This window comes from Pipistrellus hanaki (assembly GCF_964339955.1).
Source record: "Pipistrellus hanaki genome assembly, chromosome: 11".
Lineage (NCBI taxonomy): Eukaryota > Metazoa > Chordata > Mammalia > Chiroptera > Vespertilionidae > Pipistrellus > Pipistrellus hanaki.
In genome coordinates, this window is record NC_140513.1 from 39032413 (window position 1) to 39052413 (window position 20001).

The following is a 20001-nucleotide window of genomic DNA, read 5'->3' on the forward strand; positions in this document are numbered from 1 at the left end:
AGAAACGACAAGGCAGAATAGGGAGAACCTGGATTTGGCAATGAAAGAACTAAGTTTGACTCCTGCTCTATCTCTTACTAGCCCTGTGACCTCAAGCAAGTTACTGAATCTCTCTGGGCTTCAGTTCCTTAATCTCTAGAATGAGAATCAAATAGTTCTCTCATTGGATTGGTATGAGTATGAAATGAGATTATGTACTCGAAGTCCTTGGCATGTGCCTGGCACATGGTAATTACCCAACATAATTATAATGAGAGAAAATAATGTCACTAATGATTCTAACACCATGTTTTCCCCACGGTCTGTTTTATGTAAAGAGGAACCATTATTATTAGCAATTCTGTCTGAATTTATTTAAGCTGCAATGACAAAGGAATGCTAGGCAACGCAGCTTCCACAGAATGGCCCTTCTATTTACAAGCTCAGAACAACTATAGCCTAATAATATCTTTGTCTTTATTATCGGGTCTAGTAATAATTAATGTCGTTTTTAAACATTCGTTTAAAATCTTGCTTGGCGTTGACTTGTATTGACATAACCTTCAAACACGTGGTATCTACAGAACGTGTGAAGTGCAATTAACAAGTTTTGCTTGAAAAAGTTTGTGTTTGGTTTGGTTTTTGTTGCAGAACTAGGGCTAGGAAGATGGCGGATGAAGAGCATATTCGGCACTGCATGCTTTACAAGTTCCAATTAGGAAGAAAAGCAAGTGAGGCTGCAAAAAACATCTGTAGTGCTCTTGGTCAAGATGCAGTTAGCGCCAGAGAATGCCAGCGTTGGTTTGAGAAATTTCGCGAGGGAAATTTTTCGTTAGATGACAAGAGTGGTCGAGGCCTTGTGTCCAATTTTGATCAAGAAGCTCTTCAAGCTCTTTTGGTGCAAAATCCTCAAATTACCCAACAAGAGCTTGCGACAACTTTAAATTGTTCACAAAAAACAATTTCCAATCAATTGCGTGCACTTGGCAAAGTCCAAAAGTTTGGAAAATGGGTTCCTCATGAGTTGACCGACAACAACCGTAATCAAAGAGTCACAATTTGCAGTTCGCTCCTCTCTCGTCAAAACCGTTTGCCGTTTTTAGAGCAAATTGTTACCGGAGATGAAAAATGGGTGCTGTATGTTAATTTGAAAAGGCGGCCTCAATGGTTGGACAAAAATGAGGCTCCGCAGCCCACGCCAAAACCTGACTTGCATGCGAAAAAAGTGATGTTGTGTGTTTGGTGGAATTTTAAAGGAATTCTTCATTATGAACTTTTACCATCTAACCAAACCATTACAAGTGCAGTGTATAGTGCCCAATTGGAAAGGTTAGCCCAAGCTTTAAGAGAAAAAGAACCCGCGCTGATTAATCGGAAGGGCGTAATTCTTCACCACGATAACACACGACCGCATACTGCAAGAATCACTGCTGAAAAACTGTGCCAGTTGGAATGGGAAGTTCTCCCTCAACCTGCATATTCTCCTGATATTGCCCCTTCCGATTACCATTTGTTTCGTTCTTTGCAAAACTTTCTTCTTGGAAAAAAATTTAATAATGAAGAATGCCTCAAAAATGCATTGACCGAATTTTTTGCATCAAAATCACAAGAATTTTACAACAGAGGGATTAAAATGCTTCCTGAGCATTGGGCACAAGTAGTAGAAAACAACGGCAACTATATTGTTGATTAAATTTTGTTGTATTGTTTAAATAAATTCGATTTAAAAAAAGTATTAGAAAACGACATTAATTATTACTAGACCCAATACATTATGCCTGCTTAATAATGATTCCTCTTATCCTTGGCAAAACAGTGGTAAGGATATTAGGAAGAATATATGCATTCACACACTGGATACTTACTTTGATCTAGCACACTGCCCAGTAGGTGATAGGCCCTCAACCCATGGTTATTCAGAGCATAAATATGGTCTCAGAAAGGTCCTCATGACAACAAGGTAAAGGAGAGAGATGGACAAATCAAAGCTTTCTTTCTCCTGGTAGCAAATTGTCCAATCCCTGAATAACCTTTCTTTCTTTCTTTCTTTCTTTCTTTCTTTCTTTCTTTCTTTCTTTCTTTCTTCCTTCCTTCCTTCCTTCCTTCCTTCCTTCCTTCCTTCCTTCCTTCCTTCCTTCCTTTCTTTCAAAATGTATTTTATTGATTTTTTACAGAGAGGAAGACAGAGGGATAGAAAGTTAGAAACATCGATGAGAAACATCGATCAACCTTTCTTGTTTAAAGATAATTTCTTAAGTCATCTCGCCAAGCCATGCAACTGTGAATACATGGAGATCACAAATTCTGCTGCTCAGAGGAGCCAGCTAGGTCAGGTATACGACTGAAGTAGATTGGGTCAGGGAAGAAGACACCATACAATATTATTGACTATATTCCCTATGCTGTACTTTCTATCCCTGTGACTATTCTGTAATTACAATTTGTGCTTATTAATTCCTTCACCTTTTTCATCCATCCCTCCACCTCTCCCCCCTCTCATCTTTACTTAGTCCCCCAAGTCCCTTCCCTCTGACAACTACCAGTTCTCCAGAGACTAAGTTTTTTGATAGTTTATTTTCAGAGAGGAAGTTTTTAATGCACTTCCTAATAATATGTCTTACCAATGAAACAATCTCTTTCTAAGACATGCCACCGGGTAAACTGGGTAGAAGAGCTATCATGGAGGTGGGCTGCTGACATTTCCTTCAAGTGAATTTGCTTCATGGACCACAACTGACTGACAGCCTCCAGCTATCTCACATGTGGGTCTATGATGGCCACACCACACCGGGCTGTTCTCAGCCAGTGACCGAGCACAGCAGGGGACTAGAGCAGTGCCAGTCTGTGTGACAGGGGCTCTTCAACAACTCCCCAACGGCTTCGCCCCTCTTTCACAGGCGGTGGCCTTCCAGCCTGCGCTGAAGGCTCTCCCATGGCTGTATTATGACTTGTGGGAAACCAAGACATTCTCACCATCATGGGCTCCTTTCTCCATAAAACATACTAACATTATGTATATTTTACTAGAGGCCTGGTGCACGAATTTGTGCATGGGTGGGATCCCTCTGGGTGGCCTGTGGGGATTGGGCTGAAACTCACAGTCCAACGCTTCCTGCAGCTCCTAACTGCCACTCCCACTCATCCCAGCCCCACTGTGCCTGCTGTGGGCTCGCGCCAATTAGTCCTGATCAGGAGAGGCTTGCACTGCCGTAGCAGTTCTCACCAGCCATGAACCCTGTGTCTGGCATCCTCTCAAGGGGAGTGGCCTGCAGGATTGGGCTGAAATCTGCTTTCCAACATCCCCTAAGGGGTCCCAGTTTGCGAGAGGGTGCAGGCCAGGGTGAGGGACCCCATTGGTGCACGATTGGGCTGTGAAGGGACCACAGGAGGGCTCCAGGGTATGCCCAGTTCATCTCACTCAGTCCTGATTGGCCAGACTCCAGCAGCAAACTAACCTACTGGTTGGAGCATCTGCCCCTTGGTGGTCAGTGTACATCATAGTGACTGGTCAACCGGTCAACTGTCTGCCCCCTGATGGTCTATGCACATCATAGTGACTGCTCGACCAGTTGACTGTCTGACTCCTGGTGGTCAGTGCACGTCATAGTGAGCGGTTGAGCATTTTTAGCATATCATTAGCATATCACACTTTGATTGGTTGTTCTGCCATTTGATCTATTTGCATATTACCCTTTTATTATATGGGATGACTGCACTGGATAAAGATTAATATAATCCAGGCAGGACTTTTTGTATTTATAATTGCATTCACTTTTTTTCTTTTTATTTTAAAATAAATAAAATATAAACATTCTCATAGATCCTGAAATATGTCATTGCTCCTGGGTGCATGTTTACTATGCCTAATGAATATATTGACATGGCCCAGTTACTCCAGTTCTATCTTTCCTTTACCCTCCATAGTCATTTCCCCCAATTAGTCTCTTTCACACCAATCTCATCTTAGTGTCTGCTTCTTGGAGGACTGTTCTACCCAAGCTCAGGACACACCTCCAAAGACTCTCGGAGACTCTCAGTGAATCTGGGGGAGACCTCACATATCTACTTGTAATTATTCATTCTAATCTCAGAATGCATGATAATTGTGCTTAGATATCTCAGAACCTGTCCCATTCTGAATTATGTTCCTAACCATCTTCTTTAGAGGCTACTCACCTGCTGTGTGAGTAATCTTTTAATCCCTGAATTTGCAGTTAAAGTCCCTCATTATCAACACATGTACAAGACACTAGACCAACTGAGCCAAAAATCACATTTCTGATCCAAAAAAACACCCGGCAAGCACAACATGACCTGCCCAAAGTGAGTCAGAGAGGCTTTTGGGAATAAGAACAGGACTGCTGACAAGTCTCATATGGAACCACTAGACAAGACCACATCATTCATTCGCTGCCAATGCTGGGTACTATTTACTGAGCATCTGAATAAGACTAAGTTTTTCACTGGAAAACAAAAGGTAGCTCGTCATAAGTTTATCATCTTAGTTGAAGGGGTGGGGATGATTCAGAAATCCCCAAGTGTCTGCCCAGGCTGAGTGTGTGTCATTGTTGGGCATAATCTGCTCTGAGCAATTGGCTGGGTGGGTGCAGGCACCATTTTGTGTGCCTTTCCAAGGGTAATGGAGAAGGTACTGGAGTTCTTGGGGAATTATGTCTAGTGTCTGGTATTATGAGAATTTTCCTGCCAAGTTTAATGAGGTCAACTCTCTTATCTGGCTCTAGAGCCTCCAAAATTTCTGTGAGAGGCAAGTTTTATCAGATCCTTTAAGTTTGAATAGGATGAAACTAGGTATAGATGGACCTTATGTGAAGCTATACCTAGGATCATAAAATCAACCAAATCATTTGGGAATCCTATAGACCACAAAGACTTGTAAGAATTACATTTTAAACTGGAAATAAAAGAACCTATGAAGGGGACAAGGGTTGCCCGATAAGATTAAAAAGTGAGAAGTTTGTTGCCACTCCTCTAAGGTCTGAGCTGCTTTGCTCCTCATTCTGGATTATACGCTAAAAGCCTTCAGTTTCAAGGGGAAGAGAAACCCCAACAATTTTCAGTTCTGCTGAAAGGTAAAAACGCTTAATGGTGCCAGCCAAAGCCAAAGCCCCCCCGGCGCTATTTCTGCAGTGGCCGCGCCTGTGCACTTGCCTCTGAAGAGGAACTTCCCCCTGTCTTGAGCAGCCCCTGGATTAGCTCAACTTTTCATACGGAATCCATGGCCCCTGCTAGTTCACCATTTTCCCTTGAATTAAGAAAATAACTTTGAGGGAAGTCCCTGAACTTTGATTTCCAAACAGTCTAGCTAACCAGCATTCCACAAAGATTGCCCTTGGCTTGGCTGCCAGGCCAAAGGCTTCCTTTGACTCAGCTGTGATTCCGCCCCGCTGGCCACAGTTGTGCTCTGGTTGTAACGCCTGAGTCCGTGCCATGGTTGTTTGGACAAGCTGTCTCCCAGGTGAGAAGCAAGTTTGGTCTGCAGAATCGTGTGCCAGCTGGAAACACCCCCTGGTCTGCTGGCATTGTGAGGAGACAGCCCCCAAAGATAGCCAGTCATCATGTCTGCTCTCCTAGTCCATGAATCAGACAGTTTCCTTCATGAACTTTCAGTTCTGTGGGTTTGGGTGAATTTTACTATAATAGAGTCAGATTCCTATAATCAAGCAATCACTGGGGATCACATAAGCCACAATAGTTTGCAGGGATGTCATAAGTGTAAATGAATGTGAAGTGGAACTTCTTGTCTCTGTTAAGACCTCAATGTCTAAAACAATGGGTGATAAGTAGGTCTGTTTTCTAAAGAGCAATACAGACCATCCATGAATAATGCACTACATTGTGGCAGACCTGGCAGCTAAGCCAGCTCCACCAGACTTAGCTTACCCTCCACCCAGCCTGCATATATATATATATATATATATATATATATATATATATATATATATATATATATATATATATATAGACAAGGCCAGAAAGGGATCAGGGAGGTTGGAGACAGAGTTTCTTCAAAGAGAGTTGTCATAGAGCCAACCTGCCATGTGTTTCCTTTTGCCTCCACCGCCCCTGCCCCACCAAGGGAAGGGGAGGGAATGCTTCCCCAATCTTGCCCCTTCTTGTCCCTTCCCCATTCTTGATTCAAGGGAGAAAGAAGACTTAATGGAGCCACTTGCAGAGAGGGTGGCAGAGGGAAACTCCATCTAACCTCATCCTGACCCATGCTTGCAGCAATTCTGAGTTCTGCGATTGCCTTGGGCCACGAGAGGAGGGTGGCCAGAGTTACTGGGGGAACTTGATGAGTGATAACTGGAGTTTGTGGGGTACAGAGACTGGTGTCTGACTCTTGACTACATAGATCTAAAGGCTGTAGGAGGGACCTGTGGAGGCAGAGAGGACAGAAAGCATTTTGTTGCCAGGGAGCTATATCTCTGGAGTTTAAGGGGGCAAAGATTTAAGTTTTCCCTTAGCTTACATGGGCAACTCAGATGGTAGCTGGGCTAGAGGGCCCTAAAGGACTCTTCTCAAAAGGATGGCATGTGTGATGGTAACTCCAGCAAAAAGGGCTGGCTGGGTTTACCATTCCTTATAGATGCTAACGGGGATTCCTAGAGAGTGCATCACCCCATTCTGGGAATAGTGGAGCGGGATTCTCTGTTGGCCATGAGAGAAATGGCCAGCATTTGGCTTCCTGCAGGATAAAGGGCATCAAGTTCAGATTAAACAGCTCTGGTCACATAAAACTTTTAGTCTGCTTCCCTTCCCTTTCTGTCCCACCCTCAGCATGCCTCTCCCAGGCCTGGAGAAGCCAGGAGCAGCAGATCCAATGGGGAAAGGGCAAAGGGGAGAAGTAGGAAGAAATAAAGCACAAATGCTCTCTCTACTGATTGATGTTGCTCTGGTTGCGGGAAGATTTCACTTGGGTGAGATTTTTGAATTTTGACTTCACTGAACTTAATTATTTAAGAGGAAGCTGCTAATAGCGGAAATGGGAAGTCACTTAAGGACAGGGAAGGGAGATCTAGTGGAGCTTGCACAAAGGCAAAGGGAAGAAAAGTAACAAGGCTGCCTCCTTCCTGAGTGCTTAGCAATGAACCAGACAGATCAATGCAGAGGGCAAATGAATAGGTGCTGTTAGGATGACGCTTGAGTTCAATCTGAACTGAAATGAGAAAGTAATGTCGTGAGTTATGGAAGGGTGATCCATCCATCTCAGGGTCTTCGATGGAACACAATAATTCTGACCTTGTTTTAGGTTTTGAAACCTCAGTCAGTTCCTTCTAGAGTAGCACCCTAGAGCAGATTGGATTTAAACAAATCTCAGCAAAGAAATGGATTTCCCTCATTATTTTCCCAGCAATTATCTTCTTTTTGCTAAGGCAGGTGGGAAACAGTAATGATCTGAGCTGTCAGTAGGTTCCCTCCTGAAAGATTTTATTTCACTTCATAAAATATTCAAAAAGAAAAAATCCATATGCAATGAATCAGAACTGAGTAAGGAAAAGCTGACAATATTCCATCGCCTCCAGTATTCCGAAGATGGCCCACCACAATTCGTACTGCGCACTTCAGCCATTTTCATCATCAAACAAGAATTTGGAGACACAGTGCTCATTTGAAAAATCTGAATCACTGTTATAAACACACAGCTTGAATAAAGGAAAATTCATATCTACATCATATTTTTCAGGTATTGCATTCATTGTTCCCTTTCTGCAACATAAAGGTCAGAATCTTCTTGGTAACATGTCCTTCAACCCCTCGGAAGCGCTAAAGTTTCTGAACCAGCCAACACACAGCTTTCCTGGCCCCTTGCTGTTAGCCTCTCCAGTTTTTACCTGAAAGCAAAGGTAAAAACTGCTTCCAGTGTACAAAAGAACAGGAGATGAATTTATCTACAGCAAAATCTGCTGCCGCAGGCAGATCTGAGCCATTTAATCTTTACTTTGCCACCCAAATAGATAGAGATCAGGGAAAATCAATAAACCCAGTAGAAGGTAAATGTAATAAGGAAGGCAACCTCTGTCTTAAGCAAAGCACTGGAGAGTTTTTTGTTTTCAAGAGTGATTGTGGTCAAACCTTTGAGTCACAGGGGCAGAGTGTTTTTCAAATAAAATATTTAAAAATCTATGGAACTCATATTTTTTAGCCCCATCACATATAAGGGAAAGTCTTACCTAGGAGTCTAGGTGCAAGGAGTGTGAATGAGTATGAGAGAGTGTGCGTGTGTGTGTGTGTGTGTGTGTGTGTGTGCATTGGGTGGGAATGAGAGGGCGTTTTGGCTAATGTTTGGGCAAAACATTAGTCCAAAAGCTGAAGAGAAAATGAAGTGAAATAGCATAAAAGAGCTGGAAGAAGTATGTGGAATGTAGGCATCCAGGCGTCTTACTTATCATTAATAGGAACATAATCTTGGAGCTAGGGACTACTGTGCCACCATCATTCATCCCAGCATTCTCAAATTCTCTCCGACCATCTAATGCACCCTCCACTCTCACACCTACACACCTGTGCATATGTTGCACTTATCTCCTCCAATTCATCTGGCAAATTCTAGTTCTGAAACCACTTCCTTTAGAAAACCTTCCCTGAACCCCAAATTCAAGGCAGCCTTTCACACCTTTCTGGCCACATATCATTTGTTTTGTACCTCTGTTAGTCATGGATCACTGCATGTGTACATGGAATTTTGGTATTTGAATAATATGAGAAATGCTATAATATATATTAATACAGAACTATAGTAAAGCTCTAAGAAGTCCTAACATAAAGAAAACTGATTATTTTTCATTAGCTCCCCGTTTATTTGACCATATACAATATATAACCCTTCCTCCCTCATATAAAGATTCTTCTTCTCAATCACTGGTATAGGAAACAGCATTTTGGAAAGTTGTTTTCTGTGATCATTTTGAGGAAATTTGAATTCCATGATCTCGAATTCATTACCAGAGTATGCAAGAATGCCTGACACATAAAAAGTGCTTATTATGTGTATGTTCGTTGAATAACTGAATGACTGAATAAGTGAATGAATGAGTGATGAATGAAGAAGCCTCATTCTGACGTTCAGGCTTTAATTCAGTTGTTCTCAACCTGTCCGTCTTGACCCCTTTGGGGGTCGAACGACCCTTTTACAGGGGTCGCCTAAGACCATCGGAAAACACAGATATTTACATAACAATTCATAACAGTAGCAAAATTACAGTTATGAAGTAGCAATGAAAATAATTTTATGGTTGGGGGGTCACCACAACATGAGGAACTGTATTAAAGGTCGTGGCATTAGGAAGGTTGAGAACCACTGCTCTAATTGGACTGACTATATAATCCCGTGGATTGCTGAAGGGAGGTAAAAGTTCTCCAAAGATTTCTTGCCTTCAGGCCCAGGGTCAGTTATATTTTAGGCCTTAGTAATGACATCGGGGGGAATTAAGCAATGATAGCAGGCACGTTGCCTGTCTTTGGAAGGTGTCTTAGGATAGCTAAGAAAAAAGATGAAAGATAAGAAAATGGAGAGGGAAAGATGGAATGGGGAGAGGGAGAGAGAGGTGTGTGCCTATAGCAGGGATGACCAAGTCTTAGTGATTCTCAGGGATGACCACATCATTATGTTTATCTCTAGATATAACTATTTAAAATCTCTGGTTTAGATAGTAGAAAGGATAGGTCCTATTTTCTTAGTTCTTAGGCCCTTTAGACATCCTTTTTTCTTTTTTCTAATGTCAAATACAGTGTGCTTATAAGTATTCAGGAGGGACCCAAAACATTTTAAGATAGATGTCAGCGGATGATGAATTTGGAGATTTTGATGGTTAGCATTAGGTAAAGAGAGAACAGTAAACTGTTAGACCTCAAAGATATCTTCGAGATCATGGAATTCAAATTTCTCATTTGCAAACAGGCCAATCAATGAAGCCTCTGAGAAGTGAAGGGTAACAGAACAACAGTAATGCCCGGAATAGGCAGCACTCTGGTAACAAGTATGGAGCACAGGCGTCATGGCTCCTAGCCTTGTCCTTCTCCTCTATCTCTGTAGACACAAACATAGTCAAAATGTCTATGGTCACAAGTGAGAGTGAGCAAGGGCCAGGGGTGATGCAGCCTTCAAAGGATGGATTACATTCAGATAACATAGGCAAATAAGTGATTTGACACTTGTCTACTGGTCCGTTGCCTCTCCCAAGAAATATTTGAGCTCCCCAGCTAGCTGTCCTCAAAAATGATGCATTGAATAAATAATCATTAGATTATGACATTGATACCCAAATGCTCTGACCTTGGAACTAATTTTTCAGTGATTGGAAAAGGTTCTTAAGCACTTCCCCATACTTAAGTTCATACCTCTGAGATAAGGACACCAAAAATTATTGCAATTTTAAAACATCAGTCCTTCAAGATTCTCTGTATTCCTTGTACTAGATTTTAAATATGGCAGAAAACAACATCAAAATTAGCATACTCCCATAAATTAAGAAAAAGTTTCTTTCTGAAACTCTAAGAGATTGCTAGTTGCTTTATTCATTTAAACAAAGATGTCCAGAGGTGGTGGCATTTTATTGTTTTGAATTCAACTGTCATTTTAAATACTCATGCAGATTCATGGATTAATGTTTCACAACTATTCACTCTACACAGAACACTCATTTATACTAGTGGTGTAGTTCTTCCAATGGCCATAGTGGAGATGGGTTGTGGATCTTTTTGGCCAATTTACAGATACACATGGAAACCCCAATCTTTTGTCATTTCCAAGTGTTAAACCTGCCTTACTATTAAAGAAGGAAGTGAAAGTTTGTCTTTTCTAATCTTAACTCCCTATGTAAGTGATCCTAGATATAGCTAAATAAATAGTTTCCCAGGCATTTTTTGTTGTTGTTGTTGTTCTATTGTTCTACCTTGACCTTGACTCCCTTCAGTGGAAGCTTTCTCTTCAAGGTCGAATTTTCCCTGAAGAGAACCAGTCCATGTGGCCACTAGGGGGCCCTGCTGCACACCACATTCAGATTTAATCATGGGTCTTAGCTCATCTCACTGCCACTGGAAATGTTCTTAAGGACTTGCTCCATTACTCGATCTATTTTTAGTGAAAAGTCACCTATGATTATTCCAACCTGGTCTTTAGAAATAAGAAGTACTGAACAACAAATAGATAAGAACGTAAAGTATAATACGTACGGAAATGTGAAAATAGCAAAACCAGGTCATAGGTGAAGAAAAGCTTTTAATTGGGTGGCCTTCCTTTTAGCTACAGTTCTCATGTCTGCAGTTTGTCTTTATCATACAGCTTGTGCTTCCCTAGAATTCTACCAGATTTCCTGGACCTCTACTCACCTTCCTCTGTCCTCTCTTCTCTGTTGACAGAGCCACAGTTAGGTCAATACAGGGGGTAGGAAGAGATGGCAGAAAGTCATCATGGGGAAAGGAGTCCATGTCCCCAGCTCACCCAGTTCATTCCTGAACGTGTGATCCTGGGGAAGAACGGAGTGGGAATTCCGACTAGTGCCTCCTCCAACAAACCAGTTCACGTTGGGGTTCCAGCGGTTCACAAAGCCACAGAGATGATTTTCTTCAAAATCACATTCTGGCAGAAGAGAAATAAAAAAATACCTCATGGAGATGTACTGCAAAGTTTTCCCTTAGATATCAAAGTATGTTTCCCACTCCCTTTGTCTACTGGCATTTTGTATCAGGATCCCTGGACAATACCAGTCAAGAAGAGAGAGAGATCCTGTAATGAATTGAGATTGCCATTCATCATTGCCCCTTTGGACTGTGGTTCTTCCACTTACTAATCTTCTTGCATGCAAAGTGACTCACTGCCCCCTTAGCCAACGTTTCTTCATATGTGAAAGGGGAATAGCGTTCCCACCTTATTGGGCTGTTGTAAGTGGGACAGCTCCCAGTACAGTGCCATGCTCATGGCTAGGGCTTGGTACAAGCCAGGCATTTATATCAGCCATCCCATTTCAAAGTATTGTTTAGGTCTATGCTCTTAGCTCCAGAAATTTTATCGTCTACTTTTTCTTGCACCTGGTAGCCCACTCTTCTATTTACTTCTCTCATGATGGCGGACAAAATACCCAGAGCTAAGGAGCATCTTTCCTAATGCTAAAATCCTCTTCTTTCTTTTTTGTAAACAAGAACCTAGTTAGATAAAATAGGCAGGACAGGCATAGCCTAGGCTTTGTGTCCTTCTGAAGCTACTGAGTAGAGAAGAGACACAAGATAGAGAGACCTTCTTCCTCCTCTTAGTGGCATTGACATATTCTCATTGTTGCCAGTCAACAGATTCCTTTAGCAAGAACAAGAAACTCACAAGTCAGTGCTTCCATTGACCCCACTACTCATCAATTAAAAATATGAAGTGTGATTGTGCTTGTCACCTCTTATTGGCCCCTTCAGATCCACACCCTTTTTTTTTTTTTTCTCCACTCCATTCTAGCCTCCAGAGGCTGATTTGTATGGATTGTATCCATGGGGTCCCCTGCCTTCTGGCTTCCTGTTGGAGTCAACCAATGGAAGGTAGGAGGAGAATGAGGTTGGGACTGTTTACTCCTCCAGCGCCCTCCCTGCCTGCCAGGCCTCCATGGGTTGGCTGCAGCCTCTATTGGAGGCTCTGCTCTTCTCAAACAGGTCTCACCACAGAGCTACTGTTTCCGGTTCTGCTAGCCCTTCAGATCTAAAGCTGGTAACAGTTCATGAGTCATCATTGTTACTGGTCTTGGATTACCGCACCCTCCCTTGCTGGTTTCCTTTACCCACTCACACTTCTGTAGTTCCTTGCTGAACTTTCCTCAAGTTACTCAGGTTGAATATACTGTCTGTTTCCACTTTCCTGCCATGGCCTTGACTGATATAGTTATCAATGTGTTTTTACATATGCAAGCACAAAAATTTTTTATGATTTTCATTAGCCACATTTCCACTGCAGCATCTGCTAACCAATACTCAACATTCAGTGCCAAAGACTGATGCAGAGTAAAATAAAAAGCAAAATATTCCTCAATGTGCCTGGCATTCTTCTGAGCACTTTATAAGAGTTGACTTATTGAATCCTCAAAACAACCCCATGAGGCAGACACTATTATTAACATCATTTTCCAGATGAAGAACTGTGAGAAGCAAAGAGAGGGCACAGAAAGAAAGGAGAGGTGAGAGGGTGTGCATAAGTTCAACAAGATCAAAGTATCGGCTCTCCTTTTGTGTTTTAAACAAAGACCAAGCCATCAAGTGACTTGAAGAACATAAATGAACATTTTTTTTGAGTGTCCAGCAGCAACACAAATCACCTTCATATCCATGATCTCATTAGTCCCCATAGTAATCCTGAGAGAAGCATTTTATCCCCATTTTATAGGTGATAACACAGAGGCTGTGGGGCTCAGTGTGTTGACTGAGCCAGCAGGCGGTGCTCCACCAGGAGTGTCTGAGGAGCCAGCTGGCTGTCTAAGATGCACGCAACCACCAGATGAGAGCTACAGGGAGGTCCAAGAAGGGAGTTTGGGTATAAACGCACTGTCTTCAGATAACAGTCACATTCTCAGTTTGTTTTCTTTACTTGCATTAGCATCATCATTGGAAAGTCAAAAGAGAAGATTCAGAGAATTAGCAAAGGCTCTTTTGTGTTTAAAATGGGTTTTAAGTTTCCTTTCTCTTTCCCTCCACAGCCAATCAACCTCAAGTACTATCAGTGCTGAAAAACCGCTCAAATCTACCAGTTTTCCTATTTCATTGTCAACCTTAATTTGAGACCCTCATTGTGCGCACCCCCCCACCCCCATAAAGTCACAACCACTTTTAGGAGTTTTCCTACTTCTTCTGCATTTTCCTTGCTTCTTACTCAATTTTCCATGTGGCAGCCAGAGTCATCATCTGCAAACCACAGTTGGAGACTCCTCCCCTGCAGACCGAGATTCAGCACCTCCCAACCACATAATTCATTAATCCAACTCCACAGCCTGGATCCAGACTCTTCTGTAACAAACTCCCTTAGCAGTCCTGATTCTCGCTTCAAACGCCCCACTTTGTTTCCTGCCTTTGCCCGAGCAGGCCCTGTGCTTTCTCCTACTGGAGTCTTCCTATCCAGCACCTTTACTTGACTAAGTTCCACTTCTTGAAATCCAGCTCAAATGCATCTCTACTGAATTCAGTCCTCTCAGATTTCCTCCCCTCCGCCCGGCACCTCTGCAGCACAGCTTGCCTTTCTCCAGCAGTCCTTATCGAATGTAGAAATAGCTTCGGGGGCAGGCGAGTAGAAGGTGGGCGACTACAGGACATGGACTATGTCTTCTCTTTACACCCTCTCGGAACTGGCACATAAGAGGCACCCAGCCAACCCAGCTCAAGTGGAATCAAAGGGACAATTGTGATTATAAAGACTGGCAATGGGGTGCAGGAAGAGCAACTGAGGAAAGTGAGGAAATGGGGTAATATGATGCCTGCTTTTCTGGCAAATGCAACAAAAGCTGAGTTCTCAGCAAACTGGAAATTATTTTCATTAGAACATGTTGAGGTTAAGGCAGCAACTCAGGTTACATTTGCTGCATCTGCTTGTCTTTCATTAATCCAGCCAGTCCATGCAAATGCTAATGAGCCGTTCCATGCTAAAGACAGAGAAACAAAATAGACCATTCTAGTGAACTGGCAAAGAATTTTAACTACTATGCATAATTCAGTGCCTTTAGGATGGATCCAATTCCCTCTGGCAAGAGGGGGTTTTAGAAAAGATCCATGTTCTGACACAATGAAAATGAAAGGCACTTACCAATACAGTAGCCGGTTGTCATCTTGATTTCAAAGAGTGCAATGCTTCCCAGGCCCAGCACACCTTCTATTAAGATCTGCAAACATATGGGGGAAAGGGAGTTAGACTTCAAAATGCCATGTTCCCTTGGTTCAGTATTTCAGCTATTAGTCGAAAGCTTTCAGCAATTCAAGGCAAAATGAGATTGCTTGTCTAGCTAATTGATATTGGATACCAATTTCATGATGGACTTTATTAAAAGTCTGTGTGTGTGTGTGTGTGTGTGTGTGTGTGTGTGTACATATATACCCAGAACTATAAGGGGAGCAAGATGTCCAATAAGATCTCAAAGTTGGCTGTCTCCCACTGTTAGCCCACGCCAGTACTTGTGGTTACACCACTGGCTGTGGATGGAAAGGAGAGCTTAGTCTCTGGAGAACTCCATCCTGAGAATGACCAGGAATAGAGGAGAGTCTTCAGAGGAGAAAAGATCCTGGAGAAGGAGGTAGGAAGCACAACCTGCTTAGTGATGGGAGGTCTCTGCATGAGATGGAGGAAGCTCAAATCAATGAACTTATCGTTTCTCTATTGCTGAAAAACTTGAAAATTTCACACAAAGAACAGATAAAGCATGATAATTTATGAGGCTGATTTTAAGCTCAGTTATGGGTTCACATTTGCTTTTCCTTGGGTGATTTTGGCCAATATTTTGCAATTATGTTGGTAGATTTAGGGTCTGATATACTGTTAGGAGGATGTAGGGAATTGAGAATGTCAAGACTCCTTCCCTCAACCCCCCTACTGCCCAATGGAGAGGCACCAGCAGACAGAGAGTAGAGGAGCGCATCGTATTTCAAACCTCTTGGAAGAAGTGGAGGGATAGGACATTGAAAAGGGGATTAGAAATGGAGGGCATTTTCATGAAGCTTGCTTTGCATCTTCCATGACATATTCTCACCAAATAAAACACTTTATGGCCAAGTGAATCAAGATCCCATCCTCCTTCCCTACTTCAATGCACATCCAACTTTATCTTACATTTTCTTCCTATTTCCTTTTTCCAAGTTGTTCTGATGGAACAACTTTCATTTTTAAGAAGGAATCAGAACGTGTCCTTTAAGTAGTTTTCTTCTTTCATAGTATTTTCAGTTTTTCTTTTATGATGGTTAATGCTTTGCTTAAAATTTATAGCAAACAAAGCATTAGGAGGAAAAAAAAAATAAACATATACCACACCCAGCTTAGAAGAATGAAATAAAATAAGAAATGAGGATACGCTCTTAAAGCCCATTAGAAGACAAATTTTCGTTAAAGAACTCGGTTCAAGCTTCATTTAGATTTGTGCTGAAGTCCCATTTAAATAGAAATCTAGAAAGAAGCTCCTTTAAGAAATAAGCAAAACATTAACTTTCATTTCTACCATTCTCCTCTGATGCATCTCCTATAAACCATCACATACGAACACAGAAGAAAACTAAGTTCAGTGGCGGCAGTTTCAGAAGACCTCAGGATAGCAGGAAGCCACGGAGAAGCCCTGCACCTTCCTCCTCCATCCCACCTGCCTTGAATTTCTTGGGAGTGTTTTGCAAGTCCAGGCTGGCTATAAGCCAGCTGTCCGAAGGTTCATTAGCTGACCAAAGCAAGCGATCAAAGCTTTCGTCTTCAAATCTCACGTAGAGGTTCAGCTGGCTGGGATCTGAGGGAGACCCTGAAGACGCGGCTATCTGGTAGACCAATCGGAGGCAGCTCCATTCCTCGGCCTGCAAGTCAGAACTTAGCAGCAGGGCTCTATCCCCCTGCTTGGCGAAGGAGGAGTCCACGTAAACGTAATGGCCTGGAAGAGAAAGGAACATAGGGGAGGGATCAAGCTTCTGCTGCCAACTCAGGAAAATACACAACTACAGACCGGCCTATCTGAGGACAGACACAGCCTACAGGTGCATTTCATTAGCCCCCTGAATGCTGCCTGGTCAACAGATCTCTACCTTCTTGTGAAAATTAGAAGGTCCAGCAACACTGTGCCCACTGACACATGGCACGTGACAGCAACAGGCTGGGGCTGAGTGGTGCTGCCTCTTCAGAGTGTGGCACATGGGCTCCATTTTGTCATAATTCCTGCTACTCCCTATGACCTCCTGATATTTAAGCCAAGTGTCCTTTTCCTGTAATCATCCTACACCAGGCTCACTTCACACACTTCATTCATCTTCCTGGTCCCCATATGCATACGAGATTGAGAAACCAAGCAAAGGGGCTTCATAATCAGAAAGAACAACAGCATGAGTAAGGAAAATACCCAAGACCATTTAAAACTCAGCCTTCTTCTTCCATAGCTTCCCCTCGTTCCTAATGATTCATCTCCATTTAATGTGCATTGTTTTCGTAGATTGAATGGACTTGGTTCGCTCAGGTGTTGGGGCCTGAGCAGAAAAAGTTCATTGTAACCTATTTTTCTTTAGAAATAAGACTCTCCTTAAGAGTCTCTAGGCCCGTCCATTACCCAGTGCCATAGTTCTGATAACCAAATGAGAAGCACATGCAAAACATGTAGGACAGGGCAAGGAAAGCAGTGGGCACGCTGGGACTAGCAATCATTATTTTCTTCTCCTCCTTCCTCACTCCCTCCTTTTTTCTTTTTCCCTGTCTCCTCTTCTCTCTGTCTTCTCCTTTCCTTTTCCTCTTCCTGTTCCTCCCCCTTTCCCTTTCCCTTACCTCTCTGCATCTCACCTCCCTCCTCCCCCTATATTCCTAATATTGACAAGTGGTGCTCTCCTGGCTATACCAGGACATTGAACAGCATTTCCATGGGGGGGAGGGGTAAAAAAAAAAAAAAAGGATTGGAACCAAGAACCCTAATTTGAACCTTACAAGTCCAACTCTGGTCATCAGCTTCCTATAGTCTCTGATCTGCCTGTGGGTTTCAGGGACCCACTGCCTTTCTGGCCTGCAGACTCCCAAGCTTGCTCAGAGGTTCCACATTTGGTGGTCAGAATCTACACTGCTGCCTGCTGTCACGTGACCATCCACTCCACCCTTTGGGATTCATAACACTAAACTCTTATTACAAAGCTCCTGAAATGTCTCATTGCTTCGCTTGATGTTCTTCAGTCCCTCCTACAATGCTTGTTGCCCCAAATGCCGATCCCAGCCAGGATCCTTGTCTCTGTGGCAAGTACCAACAGTCCAGCAGCCCAGCAGCTAATGACCATCCTCACATTTGGGGCACAGTGAGGGCATTGGCTTGAGGAAGCCTCACTTGCCTCTGAAGGTTTTCAAGATCAAGGTCTACCTCCAGCTGGCAGTCTTCTTAACATAACAATGATCCACTGGGTGCAAATAGCAACTACTTCTAGATGCCAACCCAGGCACCCTCTGTGGAGAAGTTTGGCCCTTGCCCTAATCGTCACCAACACCATTACCTCCTATATACAGTGAACAGTCACTAGGAACCAAGCACTGTTCTGTGTCTTCACACGGGTTTATTAGCTACAGGGTGTTGATGCCAACCCTTTTTTGAATAATACTGCTTCATTTTAACACGAGGGAATGTAGAAGTGCCATCCTCCTTTCCTACTCCCCTACTTCATCCAAAGAAGGGATTCTGAGCAGTCTGGTGATGGGGTGTGGTAGGAATGAGGATTAGGGGAGATCCTTGGAGCATCTTAAACCTTTACTCAGTATATATAGAGTTGGTACATGGGAGAGGTCCTTGGAGGTTCACATCACATGCCAACTTTGCTGCCAAATGAGGCCCACATCCCCAACTTATCTTGTTCTCTTACCCTTCTGCCTTTTCCCATTCTAGAAAGGAACAACTCACAGCAGTGGCTTTCAAGCTAGAGCCCAGAGTCACTGGACAAACACAGATTGCTGGGCACACTGCTAGAGTGCAGGTCTGCGGTGAAACTGCATTTCTAACAGACTGCATTTCTGAGAAGGTGCCGCAGATACTGGGACCACAATTTGAGAACCATTGTTTTACCACATGTGACAGAGGAACAGGACTCATGGGTACATGTCTAAGAGTGGAATTGTTAGCTCATACGGTAACTCTGTATTTAGGTTTTTGAGGAGCTGCCAAACTCTTTTCTAGACACCTCTTACCTGTCAAAGAAAGAGCAGGCTTCTACTGCAAGTAAAGGAAGGAGGAGACAGTTCTACCAGGAGGCAATGCTCAAGTTAATGTGTGCTATAGCAGGCTTACAGAGTCCATCTTCTGGTGACTATCTTGAATTTTCAGTGAATGACATAAAAAAAAATCTCTCTTGACATTCTTTCTCACTATATCAGATTTTATTATAAGGATATGCTAATGCTTTCATGTTAAGAACCTTTGAGAACAAACTCTGTATAAAATGTGTTATTTAAAATACCTTTATATTATACAGGAAGAAAGTTAATGCTATTTATTGAGTGCTTTTGAATCTCAGCCATAAATGTTGACTATTTCCAAATTTTGGGACTTTGCATGTAAATTAGAGGTCTCAAATTCATTTTTAGGTCATGCTGTGTGAATGTGCCTACTAGCTGCATTATGATCCATCCAAAGATTTATCTACCCAACTGATTTTACATCTACCAGCAGAATAATACTTTTTCCTAGATAAAATGACTAGCCCAAGTGGTACGAACCTCTACTGCTACTGCCAAGCTCAGGACAGATTTTATTAATCACTACAGTTCCTTCTCTGCCCAGTTTGGACATAGCCTGAGGGTCTCTCTAAACTCAACTAATCAATCTGAGTTGGCAGTTGAGTTGAAACTCTTTGTTACCCTTGCTTGTAGCTTCCGTGTCAGAGTATATTTTGTAGTCATATTACAGCTGAATTGAACCAGAAGGAACATGGTATGTTTTAAAGAAGTTTTAGAAAATGAAGAAAGAATGAGAGATATTGATATCCGGGATGGCTATCAGACTGTCAATAATAAAATTGCTATTCTAGAACAAATCAATTAACATTTTGGGGGAGTTGTTTCATTTAAAGAAATAAAGTATCACATGCTCTCACTCATATGTGGACTCTAAGGAACAAAATAAACTGATGAACAAAATAGATCCAGAGACATAGAAGCGTAGAGCAGACTGATGAATTTCAGAGGGAAAGGGGGTTGGGAGAATGAGAGTGGGGAGCGGAGAGTGATTAACCAAAGAACTTATATGAATATATGCATAACCCATGGACACAGACAATAGTGTAGTGAAGGTGAAAGGGGGATGGATCAGGGGTGAGGTGGAGGAGATTAGTGGGGTAAAAAGGGAC

General features: G+C 42.6%; 1 protein-coding gene across 2 annotated transcripts in view; it reads right to left on the bottom strand.

Moving 5' to 3' along the window:
• Positions 1-20001, bottom strand: part of MAMDC2 (MAM domain containing 2) — a 128158-nt gene that overhangs the window by 47667 nt on the left and 60490 nt on the right. For both annotated transcript variants that reach the window (XR_014796383.1, XM_084899516.1), the window contains exons 3-5: positions 16303-16574; positions 14762-14837; positions 11441-11578 (exon numbers count right to left, since the gene is read on the bottom strand). Coding sequence is in view for 1 of the 2 variants with exons in the window: in XM_084899516.1 (XP_084755642.1) it covers positions 11441-11578; positions 14762-14837; positions 16303-16574 (486 nt within the window). In the remaining variant the exon portion in view is untranslated. The remainder of the gene's footprint in view (positions 1-11440; positions 11579-14761; positions 14838-16302; positions 16575-20001) is intronic.